General features: G+C 41.9%; 1 protein-coding gene across 3 annotated transcripts in view; it reads left to right on the top strand.

The window, feature by feature from the left end:
- FAM20B (FAM20B glycosaminoglycan xylosylkinase) overlaps nt 1-22114 on the top strand; it is a 36820-nt gene extending 14706 nt beyond the window's left edge. For all 3 annotated transcript variants that reach the window (XM_084866967.1, XM_084866966.1, XM_084866968.1), the window contains exons 3-9: nt 424-932; nt 7239-7325; nt 9744-9853; nt 12505-12676; nt 12885-13076; nt 15463-15522; nt 18300-22114. In XM_084866967.1, the coding sequence (XP_084723093.1) occupies nt 556-932; nt 7239-7325; nt 9744-9853; nt 12505-12676; nt 12885-13076; nt 15463-15522; nt 18300-18531 (1230 nt within the window). In that variant the 5' untranslated portion in view covers nt 424-555 and the 3' untranslated portion in view covers nt 18532-22114. The remainder of the gene's footprint in view (nt 1-423; nt 933-7238; nt 7326-9743; nt 9854-12504; nt 12677-12884; nt 13077-15462; nt 15523-18299) is intronic.
- The last annotated feature ends 297 nt before the right edge of the window (nt 22115-22411 follow it).

A 22411-nucleotide genomic window follows, 5' to 3' on the forward strand; every position in this document is an offset into this window, starting at 1 on the left:
GGTGTGAGAATTGGCTGCCTACCTCTCATGCCCCAGCTGGGGTGGGAAGTGAACCTGCAGTCCAGCCCTTGACCAAGAATCAAACCCCAAGACCCTTTGGTTCGAGGGCCAGTACTCTCCCATGAGCCACACTGGCCAGGGCAGATTTATTCAATTCTTAATATTTTACTTTCATTGTGTTTTTCCTCATTGTTTTGGTTTTTGGGAATTCGTAGCTGTCCAAATGGCGACTAGATGGCTCTGCATCTTTTAAAGCAGTATTGTTCTTACCTATTAAGTTTTTCCCCCAGACTAGTTAATGTTAAGTTATTAGGTCTTCTCAAGCATAGGATTAGCAAGGCGCAATGTATTTGAGGCTTGCAAAAGTTTCAAAGGGAAGGACAGGATTTCTGATTGAATTTTGCTTTATACTTGGGCTTGCAGGAATTGTGGGAGGTGCTTCAGTGAAGAAATGGACCAGTGTGCATAATCATGGAGGCTCCTTGCTAACCATCACCACCTGCTCTCCCTGATACGTGAGAGAGAGTGGGTCTGGGGAGAAGGAAAGAGGTCATCATGAAGCTGAAGCAGCGAGTCGTGTTGTTAGCAATTCTCCTTGTCATCTTTATCTTCACCAAAGTTTTCCTGATTGACAACTTAGATTCATCGGCTGCCAACCGAGAGGACCAGAGGGCTTTTCACCGAATGATAGCTGGCTTGCGGGTGGAGCTGGCATCCAAGTTGGACCACACCTTGCAGTCTCCCTGGGAGATTGCAGCCCAGTGGGTGGTGCCTCGGGAAGTGTATCCTGATGAGACACCAGAGCTGGGGGCAATCATGCATGCCATGGCCACCAAAAAAATCATTAAAGCTGATGTGGGTTACAAAGGGACACAACTGAAAGCCTTACTGATACTTGAAGGAGGACAGAAAGTTGTCTTCAAACCTAAGCGGTAAGTCGTTATCTTAGAAGTTACATGTGCTAGTTGGTTGATGTGTGTGATTTGGGATTGTGTAAGAGGGGTTATCTCCTTCTCTTGGTTTTCTCTTCAGTAAAATGAGAGGGGTAGACTGGAAGATCTCTGAGGTCTTTTCTAGGCCTTAATGCTTTGTGAGTCTTTGAGTAGGGGAAATTTTAGGAACATGATTTGGTTCCATTTAAGACAATTTTTTTTACAGTTAGAGCTGTCCTTCTAAATTTATCAAATATCTACTATGTTCCAGATGTTAGAGATACAAAATGAGTTGGTTAGGAAAGAAGCCAGTTGTCACCAAAACTGTGCAGTTAGAGACTAGATAACTCATGTTTTAGAGAAGGAATTTACCCAGAACTGGAGTGGGTTTTGGATCAATGACTTAAGTTCCTCTTAGCACTGAAGCTATAATTCTTTCATCTGTGTTTTGTTCAATTTTAATGAATAGACTTTTTTCCAATCCTCATTCAAGGATATTTTTCCCATTGATTTTTAGAGAGAAAGAAAGGGAAGGAAAGAGACAGAGAGAAACATTGATAAGAGAGAGACCCATTGACCTTTCAGTCCAAGGGTCAATACTCTCCAAGCATGTCAAACTCACGGCCAGTAGACTGCATGCCTCATTTATAAATGTGGCCCACTGGCTGCAAGTTGGACATGCTTGCAATCACAGCTAAGGCTAGACTTTTTTTTTTAAAGCAGTTTTATGTTTACAGAAAAATCGCGGGTGAAGTACAGAGAGCTCCTATGTATTCCCTCTCCCCAGTTTCTCATATTGTTATCTTGCATTTGTGTAGTACATTTGTTATAATTGATAAGCCAATATTTATTAACTACTGTCCATACTTTACATTAAAGTTCACTTTGTGTTTTATATTCTGTGGGTTTTGATAAGCATATAATGACAAGTATTCACCATTACAGTATCATACAGAATAGCTCCCCTGGCCTAAACATTCCCTGTGTGCTACCTATTTATCCCTCCCTCTCCCTTCCCTCATTCCCTCTCCCTAACCCCTGACGACCACTGATCTTTTTACCGTCTTCATAGGTTTGCCTTTCCCAGAACCCCATAGAGTTGGAATCAGACCTTTTATAGCCTTTTCAGATCGGTTTCTCTCACTTAGCAGTATGCATTTAAGGTTTCTGCTTTTTAAAAAATATATTTTTATTGATTTCAGAGAGGGAGAGAGAGCCAGAAACGTCAATGATGAGACAGAATCACCGCTTGGTTGCCCCTTCTCCCCCCGCCCGCCACAAGCCCCCACCAGAGATCCAGCCCCAAAACCCCAGGCACGTGCCCCAACCAGGAATCTAACCGTGATAACCTGGTTCCTAGGTGGATGCTTAACCACTGAGCGACACTAGCTGGGGTCTCTGTGTCTTTCTGTGGCTTGACAGCTCATTTCTTTTTAGTGCTGAATAATATTCCATTGTCTATATGTATCACAGTTTGTTTATTCATTTCACCTACTGAAGGACATTGTTGTGCTTCCAAGTTTTGGCAGTTATGAATAAAGCTGCTATAAACATTTATGTGTAGGTTTTTATGTAGTTGTAAGTTTTTAGCTCATTTGGGTAAATACCAGGGAGCACAATTGCTGAATCATATGTTAAGAATATATTTAATTTTGTAAAAAACTGTCTTTCAAAGTGTCTGTACCATTTTACATGCCCACCAGCAATGAATGAGATTTCCTGTTGTCCCACATCATCCTCACCAGCATTTGGTATCTGTGTTTTGGATTTTGGCTATTCTCTTAGGCCAGTGGTTGGCAAACTCATTAATCAACAGAGCCAAATATCAACAGTACAATGATTGAAATTTCTTTTGAGATCTGAAAACCGACTTCTGCTCATGGGCCACGAAGTTTCAATCACACTGTACGTGCGCGCCCACACATAGTATTTTGTGGAAGAGCTACACTCAAGGGGCCGAAGAGCTGCATGTGGCTCGCGAGCCACAGTTTACCGACCACTGTCTAGGTGTACAGTGATATCTCATTGTTCCTTTTACCTGCATTAAGCAGAAAACAGGGCCATTTTAAAAAAAATATATTTTATTGATTTTTTTACAGAGAGGAAGGGAGAGATAGAGAGCTAGGAACGTCGATGAGAGAGAAACATCGACCAGCTGCCTCTTGCACACCCCTAACCGGGGATGTGCACGCAACCAATGTACATGCCCTTGACCGGAATCGAACCTGGGACCTTTCAGTCTGCAGACCGACGCTCTACCACTGAGCCAAACCGGTTTTGGCAACAGGGCCATTTTAATTACCCTGGTCTAAACTTAAACTGGAGAGTAGACTGTATGTTTTAAACAGTTACCCCTTGGGACTTCTGTAAGGATCTATGGAGATAATTTGTGTTCAGTTCTGTAGTATAATTACTTTTTTGAAAAATTTTCTGCAAACATACTAGTATGAATTTGAAATAGGTTAACATGGTAATTCATACTCCTTTGCCAGGAATTAGTAAGGGGTGAATTTTCTCAAAGTTTGTAATATCTAAAATTTTCTGTGTACTAACTTTCCCCCCCACTTCTCAAAGGAGCTTTTGAAGGAATTAAAACACATACTTTGGGTCTCTTGCTGGGGTAGGAGAAGGAATACGGGGTAAAGATATACATAACTCAACTGTGAGCAGAGTAGTTGGCCTTGTGCCTTCATTATCCAACTCTCAATAGATAATAGGCAGCCAGAGAACTAATATATTGGATCCCAGAAACTGAAGAGAATCTGCATTTACCTGGAACTGGGAAGCATGATATATGGAAGGTGTAGAAAGTAGGGAAGTTTAAAAATGCAGTAGACTTTTGGCAAACACAAGTCTGATTGGCAGGTAATAAGGAAAGAGTGTAGTTATATGGGCTTTGGGGCCTAATTTCCAATGAATGCACACTGTTTGCCAGGCATTGTACCAACTTTTGTATCTGTTAATGTCTCTAACCTTCTTCACAACTGTGGGCAGTCATAGTACTTGTTTCCAGAATAAGAAACTGAGGCTTAGGAACAGTAACTAACCTGACAAGGTCACCCTGCAGCCATGAATGGAGTTGGTGTTCGGCTCTGTTGGAGTGTGAGCAGCTGGTGGTGTGCTGCACATGTAATTCTCGTTTGCCTTCCTGAAAGTGTGATGACGTGGCACACCCAGCATCAAAAATAGCTTGCTTAGTTTTGAAATGTGGTCTTTGACCTCTTGGTTTTGTAGTCTGAGAGATAAGCAAATAGATGAGTCGTGGGCATTTTGTGTTTAGATAAGAGGATATCCTCTCCACACCCACTGTTTGCATACCAGAGGTTTGAGAGTGAGTTGGGACAGCAGGAAGTGTAGAAGTCAGGTGGTCCGGGAAGTGTGCAGTATTAGTACCCGTCCAGGTGCTTTGCAGGTACGCCTGGGTGTTCAGACAAGGTGCTAATGTAAGTGGAGGGAGAGGAGCCTGGCTGGTGACTAGGGGAGGCGGTCTCAGATAAATGCAAAAATTAACCTTAGTCACTATTGCTTCATCTCATATCTCATACAATCTTCTCATTACCTTCCTCTTCCAGAACATGCTGAACACTTTTATTCTTCCCTCAAACCCATATTATCCCTGTGCTGCCCAGCTTCCAAACATTCAGGGACTTTTCAATGCTCACTAGACCAAATCAGTGACCACAGCCTAATAGACCCCCCCACAGTCTAGTCCTCCTCTCTGCACCCAACTTTTTATTTCTGTCGGACTGGTCCCCTTCTCCTCACCACTTCCTGAAGAGCCTGTGTCCACCCTCAGCTCCAGGGGACTGTCCTCCCCCACCCAGCAAGCTGCAGGGGCCCCTGCAGTGGCGATAGTGCTGAGTCCTGCACACACTGACCTGTGCTGACTCCACCCGGCACTGTCGCAGACTCGGGAAGGTGGCTGTATGGTTAAGTGCTCATAGAAATTGATTCCAGTCCTGAAGGACCCAGCACTTGATACTGTGACCCCGGGGACTTCAGAGACTATTTAGTCCTCGTGTAAGTGCAAATTAATGTCCTTGGTCAGACTAATGCCCTTTGCCAGAGGGTAGGAGTGATTTATTGGCCGTTACTGTATGAATTTTGCTGCTCTGTCAGGGACTTAAGATGAATCACTGTGCTGAGAGGAGGAGCTGGGTCCTCACTGCTAATGGAGACTTGCCCCTTTCTGTACAGCCGTGTGGTTCTGGCTGTGCTGGAGCCTGTTGTCCATGGCCTGCTCTCTGAGGTGGGGATGGAAGATAGATGATATGTGGGACCACAGCGACGCTTTTATTTACACATTTTGCCTCACATTATAAAAGTGATTTTTTTTTTTTTTTTTCAATGTAGCTGTCTCCATTCTGGAAGTAAATTGTCACAGGCACATATTGTAGTTATGGTGAGGACAAGATGGCAGGGGCCGGAGAGTGGGTAGAAGTGAGGGAGTGATCTTAGGGAGTGCTGAAGCGGGCGCTGGAGCTCAGCTTATCCAGCATCTCATTTCATGGGGGCCCAAAATGAGACCCAGAGTTCTGATGCCACATTTCACACACCTGAAACATGAGCTAAGAGTTCGGAATTTCTGACTCCTGTAAAGCTCTTTCCTTCTGATTCTTAGTCCTTTCTCTCCCCTTCCCTCCCCGCCTCCTCCAGCCCATCTGCAGAGTCCCGGGTTCCTCTGGTCTTACCTTTCCCTTGGAACAGCCTCTGCCTCACTAAGAGGAATAGATGCTCATCCCCAGATGTTCCTGTGGCTCCACTGGAGTCAGAAATGCAGTGTCCAAGCACTGCCCCAGCTTTACTGCCGCCTACAGCTGTAGCGGGGAGAGAGGTGCTGGAAGTGACAGCTTTGGCTTCAGTTCTATTTCACAACGGAGACTTTTAATTTGGAGGGGGCCAGTATAATCCTAGGTAGCCTAAACCAGCGTTTTTCAACCGCTGTTCGGCGGCACACTAGTGTGCCGCGAGATGTTGCCTGGTGTGCCGTAGGTGCAGACAAGACAAGAATTTTATTATTTTTCACTATTTTGTTTACTTAATATTTCATAATAAAGTAATTATAAAATACTTTCTTTGTGTTTATTTGATTCCTATTCAAGAGAATTACTTTATATATAGTCAATATAGGCACAGAGTTAAATTTTTTAACATTTTCTAATGGTGGTGTGCCTCGTGATTTTTTTCATGAAACAAGTGTGCCTTTGCCCAAAAAAGGTTGAAAAACACTGGCCTAAACAATGCTTTGACACTAGAAACAAAAAGATCCATTTGAGTATATTGATACTGCTAAGGTGTCCATCCTGGTGCTGATGCATGGCTGTCTTCTAGCATAAGTGTTTCATCGCTTTGCCTTGATAAATGTGTTCCGTGGACATGCTTTCACTTTATATTCCAGTCATTTAGGTTGAAGGTCATGCCTTTTCTAGTACCATTTCCCGCTTCCCCACATTCTTGGAGATCCATGTGTCCTCAGCAGAGCACCTCTACTTCAGTCTCAGTTTATTTCTAGTTGACAGTTCCTGTATAGCTAATAGGCCTCCTTTTGAAACAGGAAATGTAGGTGAACATAGAGGTCAAAGGTGAGTTAGGTGTCTTTTTTCTTCTAAATTAACAGGTTTAAACTGTATCTATTTTTATGATTAGTGGAGAGAAATATGCCAGTTTTCTTTATCCTGTGTTAGTCATGCATATAATGTATTATAGAATGGTGTTTGAGGTGACACAGATCTTAGAAATTGCCTCCTAATCAACCCCCTAGGTGCTGTAGGTAAGGAATCTAAGGCCCAGAGAAAGGGTTTTGCTCATTGACTCAGGCAGCTAGCTCTTACTCCAGTCCAGTGTTTCTTCTACTATATCATCATAAACAGAGAGAAACAGACCAGCTCTTTTCGAATGCACCTTTGCCTACTTATTAACAGAAAAAGGTGTATCGGGACCATTTCCCAAGAAATTGAAACTTCTCTTACAAGCCTTTTGCGGTAGCCAAACAGCTATAGACCTTACCACTATTGTGGAGATACAAAGATGGTCCTTGCCCTCCAGAAAGTCTTCGATGGGGTAAAAAATGACATCTTCTGAGTTTTATTAATAGAATGATTGCTGCAGTAGAGAGAGAACACTGGTTTCTTCTCCACTTCATCCTCACCCTGTCTACCAGTGACTCGTGTCATCCACGATTGTCTCAGGGTTGTCAGGGAAGATGTTGGGAGCAGAACCAGGCTTTCAGAAGTATCATATCTGTGCACAGCTGCTGGTGCTGGCACTGTGGTACTGATGTGTTCATGTCTCCACTTCTCTCTGCAGGTATAACCGAGACTACGTGGTAGAAGGCGAACCCTACGCTGGTTATGACAGACACAATGCAGAGGTGGCAGCCTTTCACTTGGACAGGTACGTGTGTAATCACAGTGGTTTACTTGCATTGTTTCCTTTCAAAAATATCCTGGAAGAGAGGGCTAGTAGACTCACCCTCTTTCCCCTATAAAGGCTGTGACACTAATAACTTTGACTTGTTACCTACTTTGGAGAGCTGATTGACTGATTCCCTAAAATTTGTATGAGTCCCTCATAATTCAGGTGGTACTAAGAATACCAAAATACATTTCTTTTTCCCCCCTATATATTTTTATTGATTTCAGAGAGGAAGGAGAGGGAGGGAGAGATAGAAACATCAATGATGACAGAGAATCATTGATCGGCTGCCTCCTGCAGGCCCCCTACTAGGGATCAAGCCTGCAACGCAGGCATGTGCCCTGACCAGGAATTGAACCGTGAATTCATTGAGATTCAGATGCTGCCTCTGGCAGTAATAGGTTCAATCAAGAATTCTGGCCTTATGTGTCAAAAAACTTATTTGCATCAAAGGGTTTGAATATTATTTGGGTATTTCTAGGAAGGACCATGGAGAAATAATTAGAAATTCAAAGATACAAATACCACAATCTTAGCTGTAGCTGGTAGAAATCAAAGAAGCATCTGATGTCATGGGAAGGTTAAAATGTTTTGTTCACAATCCCATAAATTTTCACTGCTTCGTTTAAGAACTAATGGGAAAGAGTTGGGTAAATCCTACCCATCACTTGATGGTACACTAGAATTAGTCTTTCCAATACCTCATTTGTTTCCCAATTTTCTTCATCCCCAAACCCCTCCCCGTTTCCCTATTGATGGATACCAGCAGTATGTGAAGGTCGTTTTCTCACATCCATACCAATACTTTATATTATCCAACATATCAGTTTTTGTTCATCTAATATATGTAAGGTGGTATTTTGTAATTCCCCAATTATTGGCAAAATTTAGTATTTCCTTCTTTTCACAGCATATCACCCACTTAATTTAGATTGGAGTAGTCTTTGTACAGAAAGACTACTCCAATCTAAATTAAGTGGGTGTTAATTAAATATGATAATGTTTCCTTTTATGACTTGTGCTTTGGGAGGTCCTTCCCTACCTCAAAATCTGAAAAAAAATATTCTCTAGCCAGTCACCCGACCCCTTCTGTTAACTGCCACCTCTGTGACTTGGCTCCTTGGCACTAAGCTGGCTGCTGTTCTTTGGCCTGATAATGGCCATTCAGAGAAAACATATTTCCCACTTTTTCTCCAATCCATGGCTCCTGACACGTTCCTGCTCTGCGGTGCTGTTTCATTAGGATTTGACCACTGTCTCTGGCCTCGGGAGGTTCTCTCTTTTTTATGATCTCTGCTTTTGTGGCTTTTCTAAGATTCAGTTTAGGACAAAGTCAGAAGCCCGGAACAATGACTTTTATTGCATCGCCATTTAAAAAAATTTTATTTAAAAAATTTGGGGGTGATAATTTGTTAAGATATTTGTCAAGTGTGTAGTTCTGTAATACGTCATCTGTATATTGCATTGTGTGCTCACCCTCTGGAGTCAGGCCTCTGTTCATCACCATACAGTTGACTCCCTTTGACACATTTCCTCCTCCCCTCACCCCCTTTCTCTCTGGTAACCACTGTACTACACAGCCATTTTTAAAGGGTTTGTAATGACATGGGGAAAGGCTCCTACTATAATGATCAGTGAAAAACAGGACACACACAACTGCATATTGTGTGTATATATACACAGAGTGAATATGTGTTTATATATACTTGTAAAGGAAAATGCTCATATGCCAAAATGTCAGTTATTTCCTGATTTTGGAATTATGGGTGATCTTTATTTTCGTCATTATAAATTGTCTTTGTGTTCCAGGTCCTGTCCCTCCAATATTTCTTCAGTGAGTGTGTATTTTTTTTAGACAGGAAATTTCATTTAAAGAAAGAATTATTGTGCTCAACCATAAAATTCTACTTTAGACGGTTAGAAAAAAAAATCTGTATTTAATTTGTCCTGTGGGTTTATCTTTTTAGATTAAACCATATTATTTTCTGTCAGTGTACTGTTTTATCCAAAGCTTGGAACCCAAGTATGGATTTAGACCCAGGTTGTTTTTTGTTTTTGTTTTTATTTTACCTTTGTTAAAATTTATTAAAATTTTTTTATTATGAAAATTTTCTAACAAAAGTAGAATAGTATAATGAACTCATATACCCACTCCTTGGAATAAACAATAGTTTACATTTTTTCCAGATTTGCCTTATCATTTTTGCTGAAGTGTATATTAAAATAAGTTACATACATCTTAATATTAAACTCATAAATATATGCACCTCTAAAAAATATTTATACCTGTCAACAATTCCTGTATATATCTAACATAATTAACCATAATTTTAAGACTGCTGTTTAAATTGTATCCCCAAAGATTTTTCTCTTCTCTTCTTCATCCCTCCAAACCAGGATTCTGGGTTTTCGTCGAGCCCCGTTGGTGGTTGGCAGATTTGTTAATCTTCGGACAGAGATCAAGCCTGTGGCCACAGAGCAGCTCTTGAGCACCTTCCTAACTGTAGGTAAGAAGCTAAAAAGAACTTTGAGATGGTGGAACAGTTATTAAGTTAATTGGGGGTCATTGAGCAAGCTGGTTCGTGACTTTCAGGAATGGAAGAACTGAAGGGAACACAGAAGCAAGCCAGGCAACTTGCTCTTGGATTCCTGGGGGAAATGGATCTAAAGGTAGACGGCAGGAAACAAGGTTTTCCCTAACGTGTACTTTGTTGTGTCTGTGAGGTAGGAAGTGAGATCATTTACTGATAATGTAAGTAGCTGGTAACAATTTCCTTCTGCTTGCTCTTAGCTAGACCACATACTCAATTTTTGGCCTAAAAGTCTTATTGTCTGTGTAATGTTGGCTGGGTAGTTTTTTTCATATACATGTACTTTCTTGGGATCTGTCTCCTTAGAATTGAGGAATCCTTAAGGCAACTTTGTGAGAAGGTCCTATGTAGGATTCCCTTATAGGATTTCATTTGGCTGGAAGAGCACCACTGCCTTCTCCTCTGCAAGGGGTAACCTGTGACTCACATGCATGAGACTGGCTACAGTCCCTCTGGGCCCTGCTCCCTGGTGGTACCTCACTCTGAGCTAAAATTTTCACTCCTCTTCTTGTGGGCACAGTGAGAATTGGGGCAGTTCAGAGGTGCTGTGGTCTCTTGCCCAGCGGCTTCATGGTGACATTTTCAATGACACAGAGCTTCACATTATGACTTGAAACAGTCATTGCAAGATGAACTTTAACCTTGCTTTGCTAGAATGAATGGGTTTGCATTTAAAATGAGGTGAAACTGAATATTTAAAAGACTTGTGAGAGATTCATCATGCAGAGTTTAAATTTACAAGGCTAGAGCTATGCTGTTCTTACAAATAACCAAAAACACACAGTGTCACTGATTTGTTTCTTATATTTTCTAAGCACTTGTGCTTGTTCAATTTTAAGCACTTTACAGCAGTTACTGTATTTGATTCTCAACAACAAAAAAAAAAAACGCGGTAAGTTGGGGAGGTTTAGCCGCGTGTCGTAGTTGAGAAAGAGGCTGAAAAGTTAAATGTTTTCCCAAAGTCACAAAGCTACTCATTGTTATCCAGGATTCATGCTTAGATTTTAAAACCCTAAAATATTTAATTTGCTTATGTTCTTTAATATTCATTCATTCATTAACATGTTGTTTAACTTCTGTGTGGCAAACTCTGTGCTTGATGCTGAATGTAAAAAAATGAGGGATACCTTCCTGCTTCAGGAGCTTTGTCCAGTGGGGAAGCCGGACATGTGCAGAGGGCCGTGGAGGGGAAGGGGCCTGAAAGTCAGGGCCAGGGCGATGTTACTCAGTGGAGGTGCTATTGCAACCAAGTCTCAAAGGGAGGAGTGGCAATCCCACAGGAGGATTCAGTGGGAAGGAACATCCTAGGTTTGGATTCCTAACCTTTTTTGTGCTAACGACTCCTTGGGAAGTCTAGAGAAGCTTATGAATCCTTTCCTACAATAATGTTTTTTAAAATAAATAAATAGAAGCATAGACTTGCAAATGAAACCAATAATGTTGAGGTGAAACTGAACATTTAAAAGACTTGGTAAAAAAAAAATTACAAATAGCAAATTTGTGACAGTCACCTGTGCCTTGTTATTTAACATATTAAATAACAAGACCTAGCAGATCTAGTAACTACTGTAATTTGAGACTACAAATGATACCTTGTAGTATTTGCAACAACAATGCTGCTATGTTATGAAAACTGATTTCTTCTAGTGAAAAAGTCACAGATAATGGCAATACTTTTATAGTTTGCTTCCTACCATAATAATTTAAGGAAACGCTAAGTTTCAAATAGAAAATTAATGAAAATAAAACGTGATTTTGTTCCCATCCAGTTCCTGGGTGGAAGACAGAGCACACAGGGTGTTGAGAAAAGCATGGCAGCTCAGGAGACTGATTTAGCTAAGTTAAGGTTCTGTGTGGGGTTGGAGACGGAGCAAGGCAGGTGGTCAGGACAGTGTCACCAGAGGGCCCTGTGCACCAACCTACAAGTCGAAACTTTTCTCCTTAAGCACTGGGGGCTCTTGGAGTGAATTCATATGCAGCAAGTCAGAGTATATGATACTCTAGAATGGGAAGAATTGGTGGACATATTAAAATAAACAGTTCATAAGTTTTAAACTGTGCACCATTCTGAATAGTGTCATGAAATCTTACCTGTCTGCTCGGCATCCTGGGACGTGCGAATCCTCCCCTGGTCCAGGGTATCCACCTGTATACGCTCCCCACCCACCTGTGCATGCATCTCCCCCCTCTGAGCACTCTGGCAAAGCAGAAGAGGACATTCCTTCCCTTTCCTCCCTTTCCTTCCCTTTCCTTCCCTTTCCTCCCTTTTCTTCCCTGTCCTTAAAGTGAGTGCAGAGAGACACTGTGGCGGCAGTGGGTTCCTGGAGAGAGATTGGGTAGGAGGGACCTGGAGAAAGGGAGACTTACTTTTCCCTATATGTCCTTTAGTACCTTTTGATTTCTTTTATACCTTGTGTTTTGATTACCTATACTGTTTTAAATGTAAGTTCAGGATCTTGGTTTTCACAGTATCTGCTTACCTACCTGCTCTCTTCATTGTTTAGGGAGAATTTGGAATCTTCCTTTTCCCCCCCCTTAAGTATGTTTGGTTCCTTTCTCTCCTTTAGGAAATAATACTTGTTTCTATGGGAAGTGTTATTACTGCCGAGAAACAGAGCCAGCTTGTGCCGACGGAGACACGATGGAGGGATCTGTCACCCTCTGGCTTCCAGATGTGTGGCCTCTTCAGAAACACCGACATCCCTGGGGCAGGACTTACCGAGAGGGCAAACTGGCCAGGTAAATGCTCCTGTGAGTCTACTGTTCCTCTCCTGTGCCTGGCCCAGGGCTGCCCAAATGCAGCCAGGGGTTCTGTCCAAGACTAAAGAGAATGGTGGAGCGTCCGGGGCAAACCTGCTAGGCAGAGACTTCACCTTCTCGGTGTTGAGACAATGCAGGCACCATGTCGGCTCTCGGTAAATAACCCTGGGCTGCTGCTTGCCTCCAGGTGGGAGTACGATGAGAGCTACTGTGACGCAGTGAAGAAGACATCCCCTTATGACTCCGGCCCGCGTCTCTTGGACATCATTGACACGGCTGTCTTTGATTACCTGATCGGCAATGCTGACCGCCATCACTATGAGAGTTTTCAAGATGATGAGGGGGCCAGTATGCTCATCCTTCTCGATAATGCCAAAAGGTAGGACCGCAGGACTACCTTGTCAGGTGGTGGCTCTAAAACTCCAGAGCACACCTGACGGAAGGCATCTTTCCTGTTTCCACTGGGGTCTTCTCTGTTGGCGATCCCATCCTCTGTCTTGTTCAGGCTTGCACTCCTTCCACCCGCAGGGATCTGAGAACGTTAAAAATGGAAGAGTGGTTTTTTCCCAGGAGTCAAAGACTGATTTGTTCACAGACAGCTGGAAACCAAGGCCTTTGCCACCACTCACATTTCTTTTTTCTTTTTCTTTTTTTTTTAAAATATATTTTATTGATTTTGTACAGAGAGGAAGGGAGAGAGATACAGAGTTAGAAACATCGATGAGAGAGAGTCATCGATCAGCTGCCTCTTGCACACCTCCCACTGGGGATATGCCCGCAACCAAGGTACATGCCCTTGACTGGAATTGAACCCGGGACCCTTCAGTCCCCAAGCCGACGCTCTATCCATTGAGCCAAACCGGTTTCAGCCACATTTCTTTCTTAACGATGATATTTAGAATCTTGAGAAATACATAATAGAACATGAAATCTGATTACTGTTCAACTTATTTTACCCAAAGGTTCATGCCGTTTAAAAGATTTTTTTTGGCCGAAACCGGTTTGGCTCAGTGGGTAGAGCGTTGGTCTGCGGGCTGAAGGATCCCAGATTTGATTCCGGTCAAGGGCATGTACATTGGTTGCGGGCATATCCCCGGTAGGGGGTGTGTAGGAGGCAGCTGGTCATTGTGTCTCTCTCATTGATGTTTCTAGCTCTCTATCCCTCTCCCTTCCTCTCTGTAAAAAATTAATAAAATATATTTTTTAAAAATAAATAAATAAAAGATTAATTTTTTTGATAGGCTGCTTTGCTATTTTTGTAGAAGTGTTTGCCCAAACTTTTCACTATCATGAGAGGAAGAGGAATTGCTTAGTGATTATATATAAAGACAACTTACTTTTATCTTCAATAAGATTATTTTACTATTTTTGAATCAATGTCCTTATTTTTTTAAGTCTGGGCTCTTTGAAGAACACATTGTATTTTCAGTTTACACTCTACATTCTCCATGATGCCCAGTTCAGTACCTCACTTTTGTTACACTTAATAGAATACTTTTGTATTGGAGCCCAGAGTTGTCCAGGTCACTACTGTTAACATTGGTTGCTGAGAGTAAGCTGAGACATGGATCCTCAGCAAAGAATACTTGGGCAGCATTTGCTAATGATGCCAGCATCTTACACCAAGCACAGGCACCTCGTGCTCTGTGAAAGGTGATGACAGTAGAAAGTGAGAGGCCAGCAAACACTGCCCTCTTCCCCACCCTCCCACCCCACCACTTGCCAGCAGAGCAGGCAGTAGTCAGTACTACATACATTCTGGAAAATTTTTTATCCTTGTAAAAATAATCCTTTTTTTAAAGATCACATGAACTATGAAATATACATTGAAATAGTTGCCTTTGCCATTTATTATTTGAGGGCCTGCATTGTGCTTTGGGTTACTGTGGTTATTGTGAGGAGCTTTCAGGAAGAGAAGGAGATTAATAGTTTTTCTAGAATCAGTTCTCTCCTCCTTCTCTCTCTCTCTCTGTCTCTCTCTCTCTCTCTCTCTCTCTCTCTCTCTAATCTAGCAATCTGTGTAGTTGAGTTCTGGCTAGGAAAGAATTAAGAGCAAGACCCAAATTACAAGAGAACATTTATTGGATAAAATACAGAGGTAGAAAAAGTAATTCCTAGAAGAAATGGGCTTAGGAAACAAGTGATGGCGTTAAGGGAAAGGCGCAGGAGGGTGTGCTCCTGGGAAAGAGAGCACCAGTTCTCCTTTTCTTACTCTGAATTCCTGCACAGATCATTTTTACATCTGCTTTGAACTGACTTTTCTCAGCCTCTGCGAGTAGTTTTTGCATTCTGAATCTGTTCATATACTTGCAGGAAATAGGATAATTCAGACCTTTTCTGGTTGGTAATTTTGGAGGAGAACAGCATAACTTGTTTCTACAAGTAATGACCATCTGCTTGTTGGCGGGATACCTGGCATGAATAGCCTGTATTATCCACCCACACTTAAAACTTGTCCAGGCTTAGAGATCCTCAGCTTCCCGCTCTGGTCTGTGGTGCCATGGTGGTGCCTCAGCACCTGCTGTATGTTGTCAGGAGAGAGGGTTCTCGTAAATGCGTATGTTTGTTGTTCGATGCTGCAGCACACGCTGTTAGGATCTGTGTCTGATTGGTTAGGCCCTGTTTGTTTTTAAGTGACTGGAGCTGTGGGAGCATGGCGTTGATTAGGATCACACTTGGGTTTCTTTCAGAATTTGCTCTTGCTTTGATGCTAAGAAGGGAACTGGTGCTTCTACCTAATTAACCGAATTTCATTTCATTTTCAGCTTCGGGAACCCCTCGCTGGATGAGAGAAGCATTCTTGCCCCTCTCTATCAGTGTTGCATGTAAGTGACGCACATCGAATGCCAGGTTCAGATAACAGTACAGTGTTCTTGGCCTTAAAGCTTTCTAATACCTGAGCAGTGCTTTTCATGCTTTTCTAACCTAGAACCCCTTAAGGGCCTGACATGAAGGATAAAGGAAAAGTGGAGACTGGTGACCCAAAACTCAGAATTCATTTTGAGTTTTGAATGAATAAAAGTCTTCATTCTATTTAATTATATACATCCATGTTTGTTTTAATATCAGAATATAGTCCCACCCCCCAAAAAAATTTTTAGTATAATCTGTGTTCCTGATTGCTGTATTGTGTTTATCTTATGGTTTCAAGTTCTCTCACTCACCACCACAAACATCCTGTGGGTTGCATATCTCAATTTGAAATTGCATAAACCAAAAGTAACATTTCCCAAACGTATTTAGTAACTGTTATTTTTGTAAAAGTCTATGCTATAGAACAAAGAAAAGGTAAATCAAGAAAATAAATTAAAAACTGGCTCTAAGAAGCTCCTGATTGCGGTACAATTTTAAAGTGAGCACTGAGAACCAGCTGGAATCCCCACAGAGATGCAATTTCAGCAGCACCACTTCCCACTGGTCAACTCCTGGGTCCCTGGTGAGACTGCTCCTCCTGGCAGCTCACCTTCTCTTTTCTTTCTTTCTTGGTTTCTTTCTTTCTTTTTTTAAATATATTTTATTGATTTTTTTACAGAGAGGAAGGGAGAGAGATAGTCAGAAACGTCGATGCGAGAGAATCATCGACCAGCTGCCTCTTGCACACCTCCTACCAGGGATGTGCCCACAACCAATGTACATGCCCTTGACCGGAATCGAACCTGGGACCCTTCAGTCTGCAGACCAACGCTCTACCACTGAGCCAAACCGGTTTCGGCTCTTTCTTAAATGTACTTTTACTTATCTATTTTTTTTCCTTTTATTTTTTTAAATATATATTTTTATTGATGTCAGAAAGGAAGGAGAGGGAGAGAGAGATAGAAACATCAATGATGAAAGAGAATCATTGACCAGCTGCCTCCTGCACTCCCCACACTAAGGATGGAGCCCACTACCTGGCATGTGCCCTGACCAGGAATCGAACCATGACTTCCTGGTTCATCGGTTGATGCTCAACTACTGAGCCACCAAGTCTGGGCTTGCCTTTTTTTAATCACAAAAATATTCTGCAGAAAGATTATCCAGGCAACCCTTTAATTATCTTAATTAATATTGGGAAGTAATGATACGGCCAAGCAAAAACTGTATCTTTCAAGGAATTTGTTTTTATATTAATACTTAGTGTTAGCAGTCTGGTCCCGTCAGGAGATGGAAAAACCATAGTGGGTTAAATGGGAAAGTTTAGTGTAAAGGATTATTAACTCTGTTGCAGGAGTGACTATAAAGGAAAACAAGGGCTGAGGGAGAGCACCCAAAACAGGACAAGCTTTGTCGTTCAGCTCACTGGATGGCAGAGAAGTCCGTGAGTTTGCAGGCGCTGGTGAGCAAGAAGCAGCTCTAGGGTGCAGGCAAGGTACAGGCAGTCCACAACCGGCACCATGAAGTACAGAGGGACGGATGACTGAGTAGAAGCCCTCTAGGCTGTGAGCAAGGCATGTTTTTGGGTCTGCAGGGTGCCAGAATGGGCAGGTGGCCTTTGGCACAATGGTTTCCATATCAGCCGGGCCTCAGGATAGTTTTCACCAGGCCAGGCTGAAGATGCAAGAGCACAAAGGGCCTGCCCGTTCTGGGAATGTGGCTGGGGCAGATCTCCATATGATGACCTTGCCCACACATGACTGACCCACTGTGCAACAGCCAGTAGCAGCTGGAGAACTCCTTTCTTCTGCATTGTTCCTCGAGCGCCCTCTGCTGAGAAAGCTTAGGAGAGAGAGAGATGCTGCAAGGAAATCTGTCCATTACAGCAGGCTGTATCAGTGATACCTTAGTCACACACAGGAAGCTCAGATGCTCAGGGCATTAGCAGTGTATTTAAAAATACAAAACCATACTGTTTCTTTGCTTGTTCATCCCTTCCATGCTTTAGCCAAAGTTTGATATCCTTTGCTTTTTAAATAGTTACCGAACAGGCTGCCTCTTGCAGAGTCCAATTTTTCTGCATACCTAGTAATTCTCACAGTACCTACAGGCAGATCAGTACTTTTCTTCTGAGATAAACAAAAGATCCTCTTTACTTAGTGAAATAAGGAAAACTGGTATCCTTATAGTAATCTTTTAATTTATAATATTAATGATAGAAATTTTTTAAAATTGAAAAATGTAAAAAGAAGGAAATAAAATTACCCATTAAGATGTAAGGATAATTTCTGTTCACACTATAGTGACTTCTAATCACGTGTCTGTTTTTGTTTGTGTGTCTGTGTATACAAATACACATTTCCTTTCCCCATAGATTTGGAGTAAAACAGCTTCTTTACTCCCATATACCCAATATCATGGACATTTTCTTTACTCCTGTTAACAGCTGCATAGTATTTAACTTGAATGGATGAGCCATAACGTAATTATTTTCCAATTGTTGGACATTCAGTTTGGTTCACATTTTCCTTTTTATAAATAGCACTGCAGTGAAGATGTATAAATCTTTATATTATCCCTCAATTACCTAGAAAAAATATCAAAATGTGATAGTGACTTACTCATACTGATATTTTTAGTTGAGGTATTTTACATAATAATTTCTTTTCTTTTGTTTGCCAAGCAGGCTTTAAATTCCATTTAATAGTGAGAGGTTTTATGTAACCCATCCGAAACCTTTTTCTTCCAGCATTCGGGTTTCTACCTGGAACAGACTGAATTACCTAAAGAATGGTGTGCTGAAGTCTGCCTTAAAATCTGCCATGGCTCATGACCCCATCTCCCCAGTGCTGTCCGACCCGCACCTGGACGCTGTGGACCAGCGGCTGCTGAGTGTCCTGGCCACTGTGAAGCAGTGCACGGACCAGTTCGGGATGGACACTGTGCTGGTGGAAGACAGGATGCCTCTCTCCCACTTGTAATTCGCAGCACAGAATAACTGAAACTTCTTTTTACAAAGATAGAGAAACAGCACAATCAATTCCAAATGGTATGAGATGGATTGGAAACAGCCGGCAGTAAGTTCTGGTGACAGGACAGAGTGGCCTTGGATTTACTGGTGTTTCCCGTCGTAGAAACTGAAGTGAGGACTGTCGGTTCAGAACACGGATGTTCTGCCGAGTTACCTGACGTCCTCGGCCCTTGCCCATTCTAGTGGGCATCGCAGTTGGTCAGTCTTAATTCTCATGCCAAAGGACAACAGGTGTGACGCTTGGATATGTTCGTGCTGGGATCGGTTCTGGAGTGGGTATTTGGAGTTCATTCTTACAGTCCTTTCACCATACCTGTGGATTTTCTGAGAAAACTTTGCCATCTCTTGAGTCCTTTTTTACCAGGACTAGTCAAATTGAGAATTTTACTGCCTTCTGAGGAGTGGCAGCAAGTAAAACCTGACCTTTTGTGGAGCCAAAGGAACAGGCTCTGTTGGAGTGGGGTATGTTTTGGAGGAAGATCAAAAGCAGGAAAGGTGTTTGGGCTTTTCAGCGATGAGGCAGTAGCACTTTTAATGATTCTTAAAGGAGGGAAGAAGGGAGAGAGAAGGTGACCAGAATCGGGGAGATGACTGGATTAGCAAAAGCAGGTTCCCCTGGGTTTTAGTTAAGTTTTTAAAGTGTGTAAAAGCTAATGTGACTTGTACCTGAGTAAAGTTTGCATTCTCACAGTTGTGTTTTAATTAACCAAAAAATTATCTCTGGAAGATTTATTGTTACAACCCAAGCATGAATCTCTTATGAGACTTTTATTTCTTTATTTTGCCCAATGGAGACAAATCTTTTCCAGATTAACAAGACAAACAAAAAAATACCTTGAATAACAGTTATAGGTTACTTGTGACCTCTGCCATCCTGGTTTCTCTTCTAAAATGAATTTCCATCTCGGCCTTTAAGGCCTTGGAAGCTGCTATTCCCAGAGATGGGCAACCCTGATTGTGCCTTTCTTGTGAGAAGAGCCGGCTCACTCTGGCAGATGAACGTGTACATCCCGCTGCTGGCTGGGCTGACTTACGATTTGAGCCATGTGGGTGACTGGAAACAAAGATTTAAGCCTCTGAGCCTTAAAACTAAGGAGGGTGTACCAGGAAGAGCCTTAAGATTTTGAGTTACGTCCAAACCTAATTTTGTCGTTTAATCTTGTTTGGAGTTTCTAACCCGTGTTCTGTCTCTTGTTAGATTCTCGGATTTCAGGTTGCTAACACACAGGCTGAGTTCTGGGTTCTGGCAGAGAGGTTGTGCCATGGAAGCAGCTGCAGCAAAATGTGGGGCCAGAGGCGGCAGGCCTGCTGTGCCCGCTCAGTGTGTCCTCCGCGCTGGGTGCTGTGCCAGTTCTGTGCTTCTGTCACGCAGAGACTAATAGTTAACAGGAGGTTGAACACCTTTAATGCCAGCCATTGGAGACCAGTTGTAAGCAACCACTCTTTCAAAAGCAGTTTCGAATTTATGCCCCAATGTCCTCGCAATGAAAGATAACCAAGTATCCTGTGACTACTTTAAAAGAGCATGAAATTAGGATACTTTTGTACTTTGTATATACATTTTGAGATGCACACAAGAACGGGCTGAGTTATTTAAAAAGGTTTTGAATTTTAGAAGACAGTATTAGCACAAAACACTAAAATCTTGTTGACAAAAGGCGGCATTGATTCCAGTTGTAAGGCCATTGACTGTGTACCTGCCCAGAAACCCACAGCTGAGCGGGCGGATACCGTGGAGAGTGCGTACCCTGCAGGATCAGCGAGCCCTTGGGGGGAGATAGGGCAGGACGTCAGCCCCGCTCTCCTGGGTAAATGTCCGCTGAACTGAACTGATTAGTGTCTTTCAGACATGGTCCCGTCGCTGCGGCACACTGGAGTGCATACGAGCTGTTCGCGGACTGCGAACTTGATTCATAATGTCAAAGCAGAAGACTCTGCTGAGAAAAAGAGTAGGAGAGAAAGCTGCTTTGAAACTGTCTCATCCCTTTTTATAACATTGCCGGAAATGAATAATGTTCTTCTCTTTCCCTGCTGTTTAAAAATTCGTGCTCTTAAAAGATGTTCAGATCTGTAGTGGTTAAAGTTAGCATTGTGCTAACTATATGACACTGAGAATATAAATGTATAGTCGAAGTCAGGATTGGATTAAGCAAGAAAAGTATGTTTGGGTGAACCTTAGAGAAAATCAACCATAAACATAGCCCTGAAATTCACAAACTAACTTTTATTTGAAAAACAAAACAAAACAGGTAGATATCTTTTCAAAAGTCTTCTAACAGTGTTCCCTTGATGGTTTATTTATTAGAATCTGGCACTATTAGACAAGTCATTGAAAGGGTTTTGGTCAGCTCAAAGTAGAGTGTGTCTAGCTGACACCTAAAGATAGAGTGAATACCTTTTAATATTATAAAGCTAGGAAAATCAGAAGTGACTGCTATTTCCTTGTCTCCTTCTGCTTCTTAAATATGTTTATTCCAGAGTCTGAGTAGGGAAATATGAGGAGAGAGGTTTCATTCTAAAACTGTTCTTTAATGTGAGTCTATATTGTGGGTTTGGCCATAAGTAATATTCTGTACAAAACAAATTATAGACAGGATCTGATTTGCTCAGCATATTTGTTCAATAGTATATTAGTAAGGCATTTACATTCAGAATTAATGTGTCAAATGAAACTTAAGAATGAAATGGGAGAATTTGTGTACATCCAATTCATATTATTTTGGGAAAGACTAATCCTATGTGGCAATTTTTTTCAGTGTTCTTCCAAAGAAATCCATCTTTTCTAAAAAACAAAACAAAAGGCTTTTGGCCTCCCCTTCCCATCCACCATATTCCTTCACCCTCCCCTCTCAGTGGTCCCTGTATTGTATTCTTGTTTGACCAGCAAGTGACCACACCTCAGTAATGGTAATACGGCATCTGTCAGTGAGCTAGCTGACTTATATCCTGGGAGCTTGAGCTTCAGGAAACGTGAGTAAAGATATATGTATGTATATAGTCATATATGTATTCTAGCAAGAAAAAAAATGTATTTATTTTGACACAGGGAAACACTGATTTATGTTGCTGAAGAACTTGAAGCTAGTAAAAGGTTCTCTTCTCAGTCTCTGAGCGTGGACCCTATGTGCATAGAGATCATTCATTCAGAAAACGCCCACTGAGCATCTCTGATGAGCCAGCCCCTCTAGGCACATGTATGAGCCAGACAGACCTGACTTCACGAAACCTCTTGTACAGGGAAAGCCAGTTTTTCTTTGAAAGGTAGGGGCTGCCACAGGTTTTTAAGGAACTAAGGGGTTACAGATACAGAATGGGGGGAGCTGGGAATAACTTAATGGGAAGCTAATTTATTTGTTTAAAAGAGAAGTGTAAGAACACCACTCTCTGTTTTGAACTACCAAGGATTTCCTCCCAAACAGAGGAGGTGCTGGGTGAGTCACCAAACGAGACAGATGTATACCTAAATTTCTAATATGTTCTATGGGTTTCGATTCTGAAAAAAGAAAATAAAGATTTTAATAAGTATTGATGTATCATGTTTTCCTCTTATTCTTTCTCCCCCATTTTAGGATACTTCCAGTGTTTTCTATTTCATTTTCCTACCTATTTTAGTAGGGGACAGAAGGTTACATCTTATACTTTCACAGGATCTGATGGATAAGACCTTTAGCTTCCTTAGGAATCTTCAAAAGGCCCAGACCAGGTTGTGACTGGACCAAAATTTTCCAAAGGATATTTCTTGGATGCTTTTAACTCAATTCGTGCAGCTTCTTTAGAGATAAAAAATTATGAATCCTAAAGAACTTGTCAGGGCAGTTCCACAGAGGCAC

The sequence above is a fragment of the Pipistrellus hanaki genome, assembly GCF_964339955.1.
Source record: "Pipistrellus hanaki genome assembly, chromosome: 18".
Classification (NCBI taxonomy): Eukaryota; Metazoa; Chordata; class Mammalia; order Chiroptera; family Vespertilionidae; genus Pipistrellus; species Pipistrellus hanaki.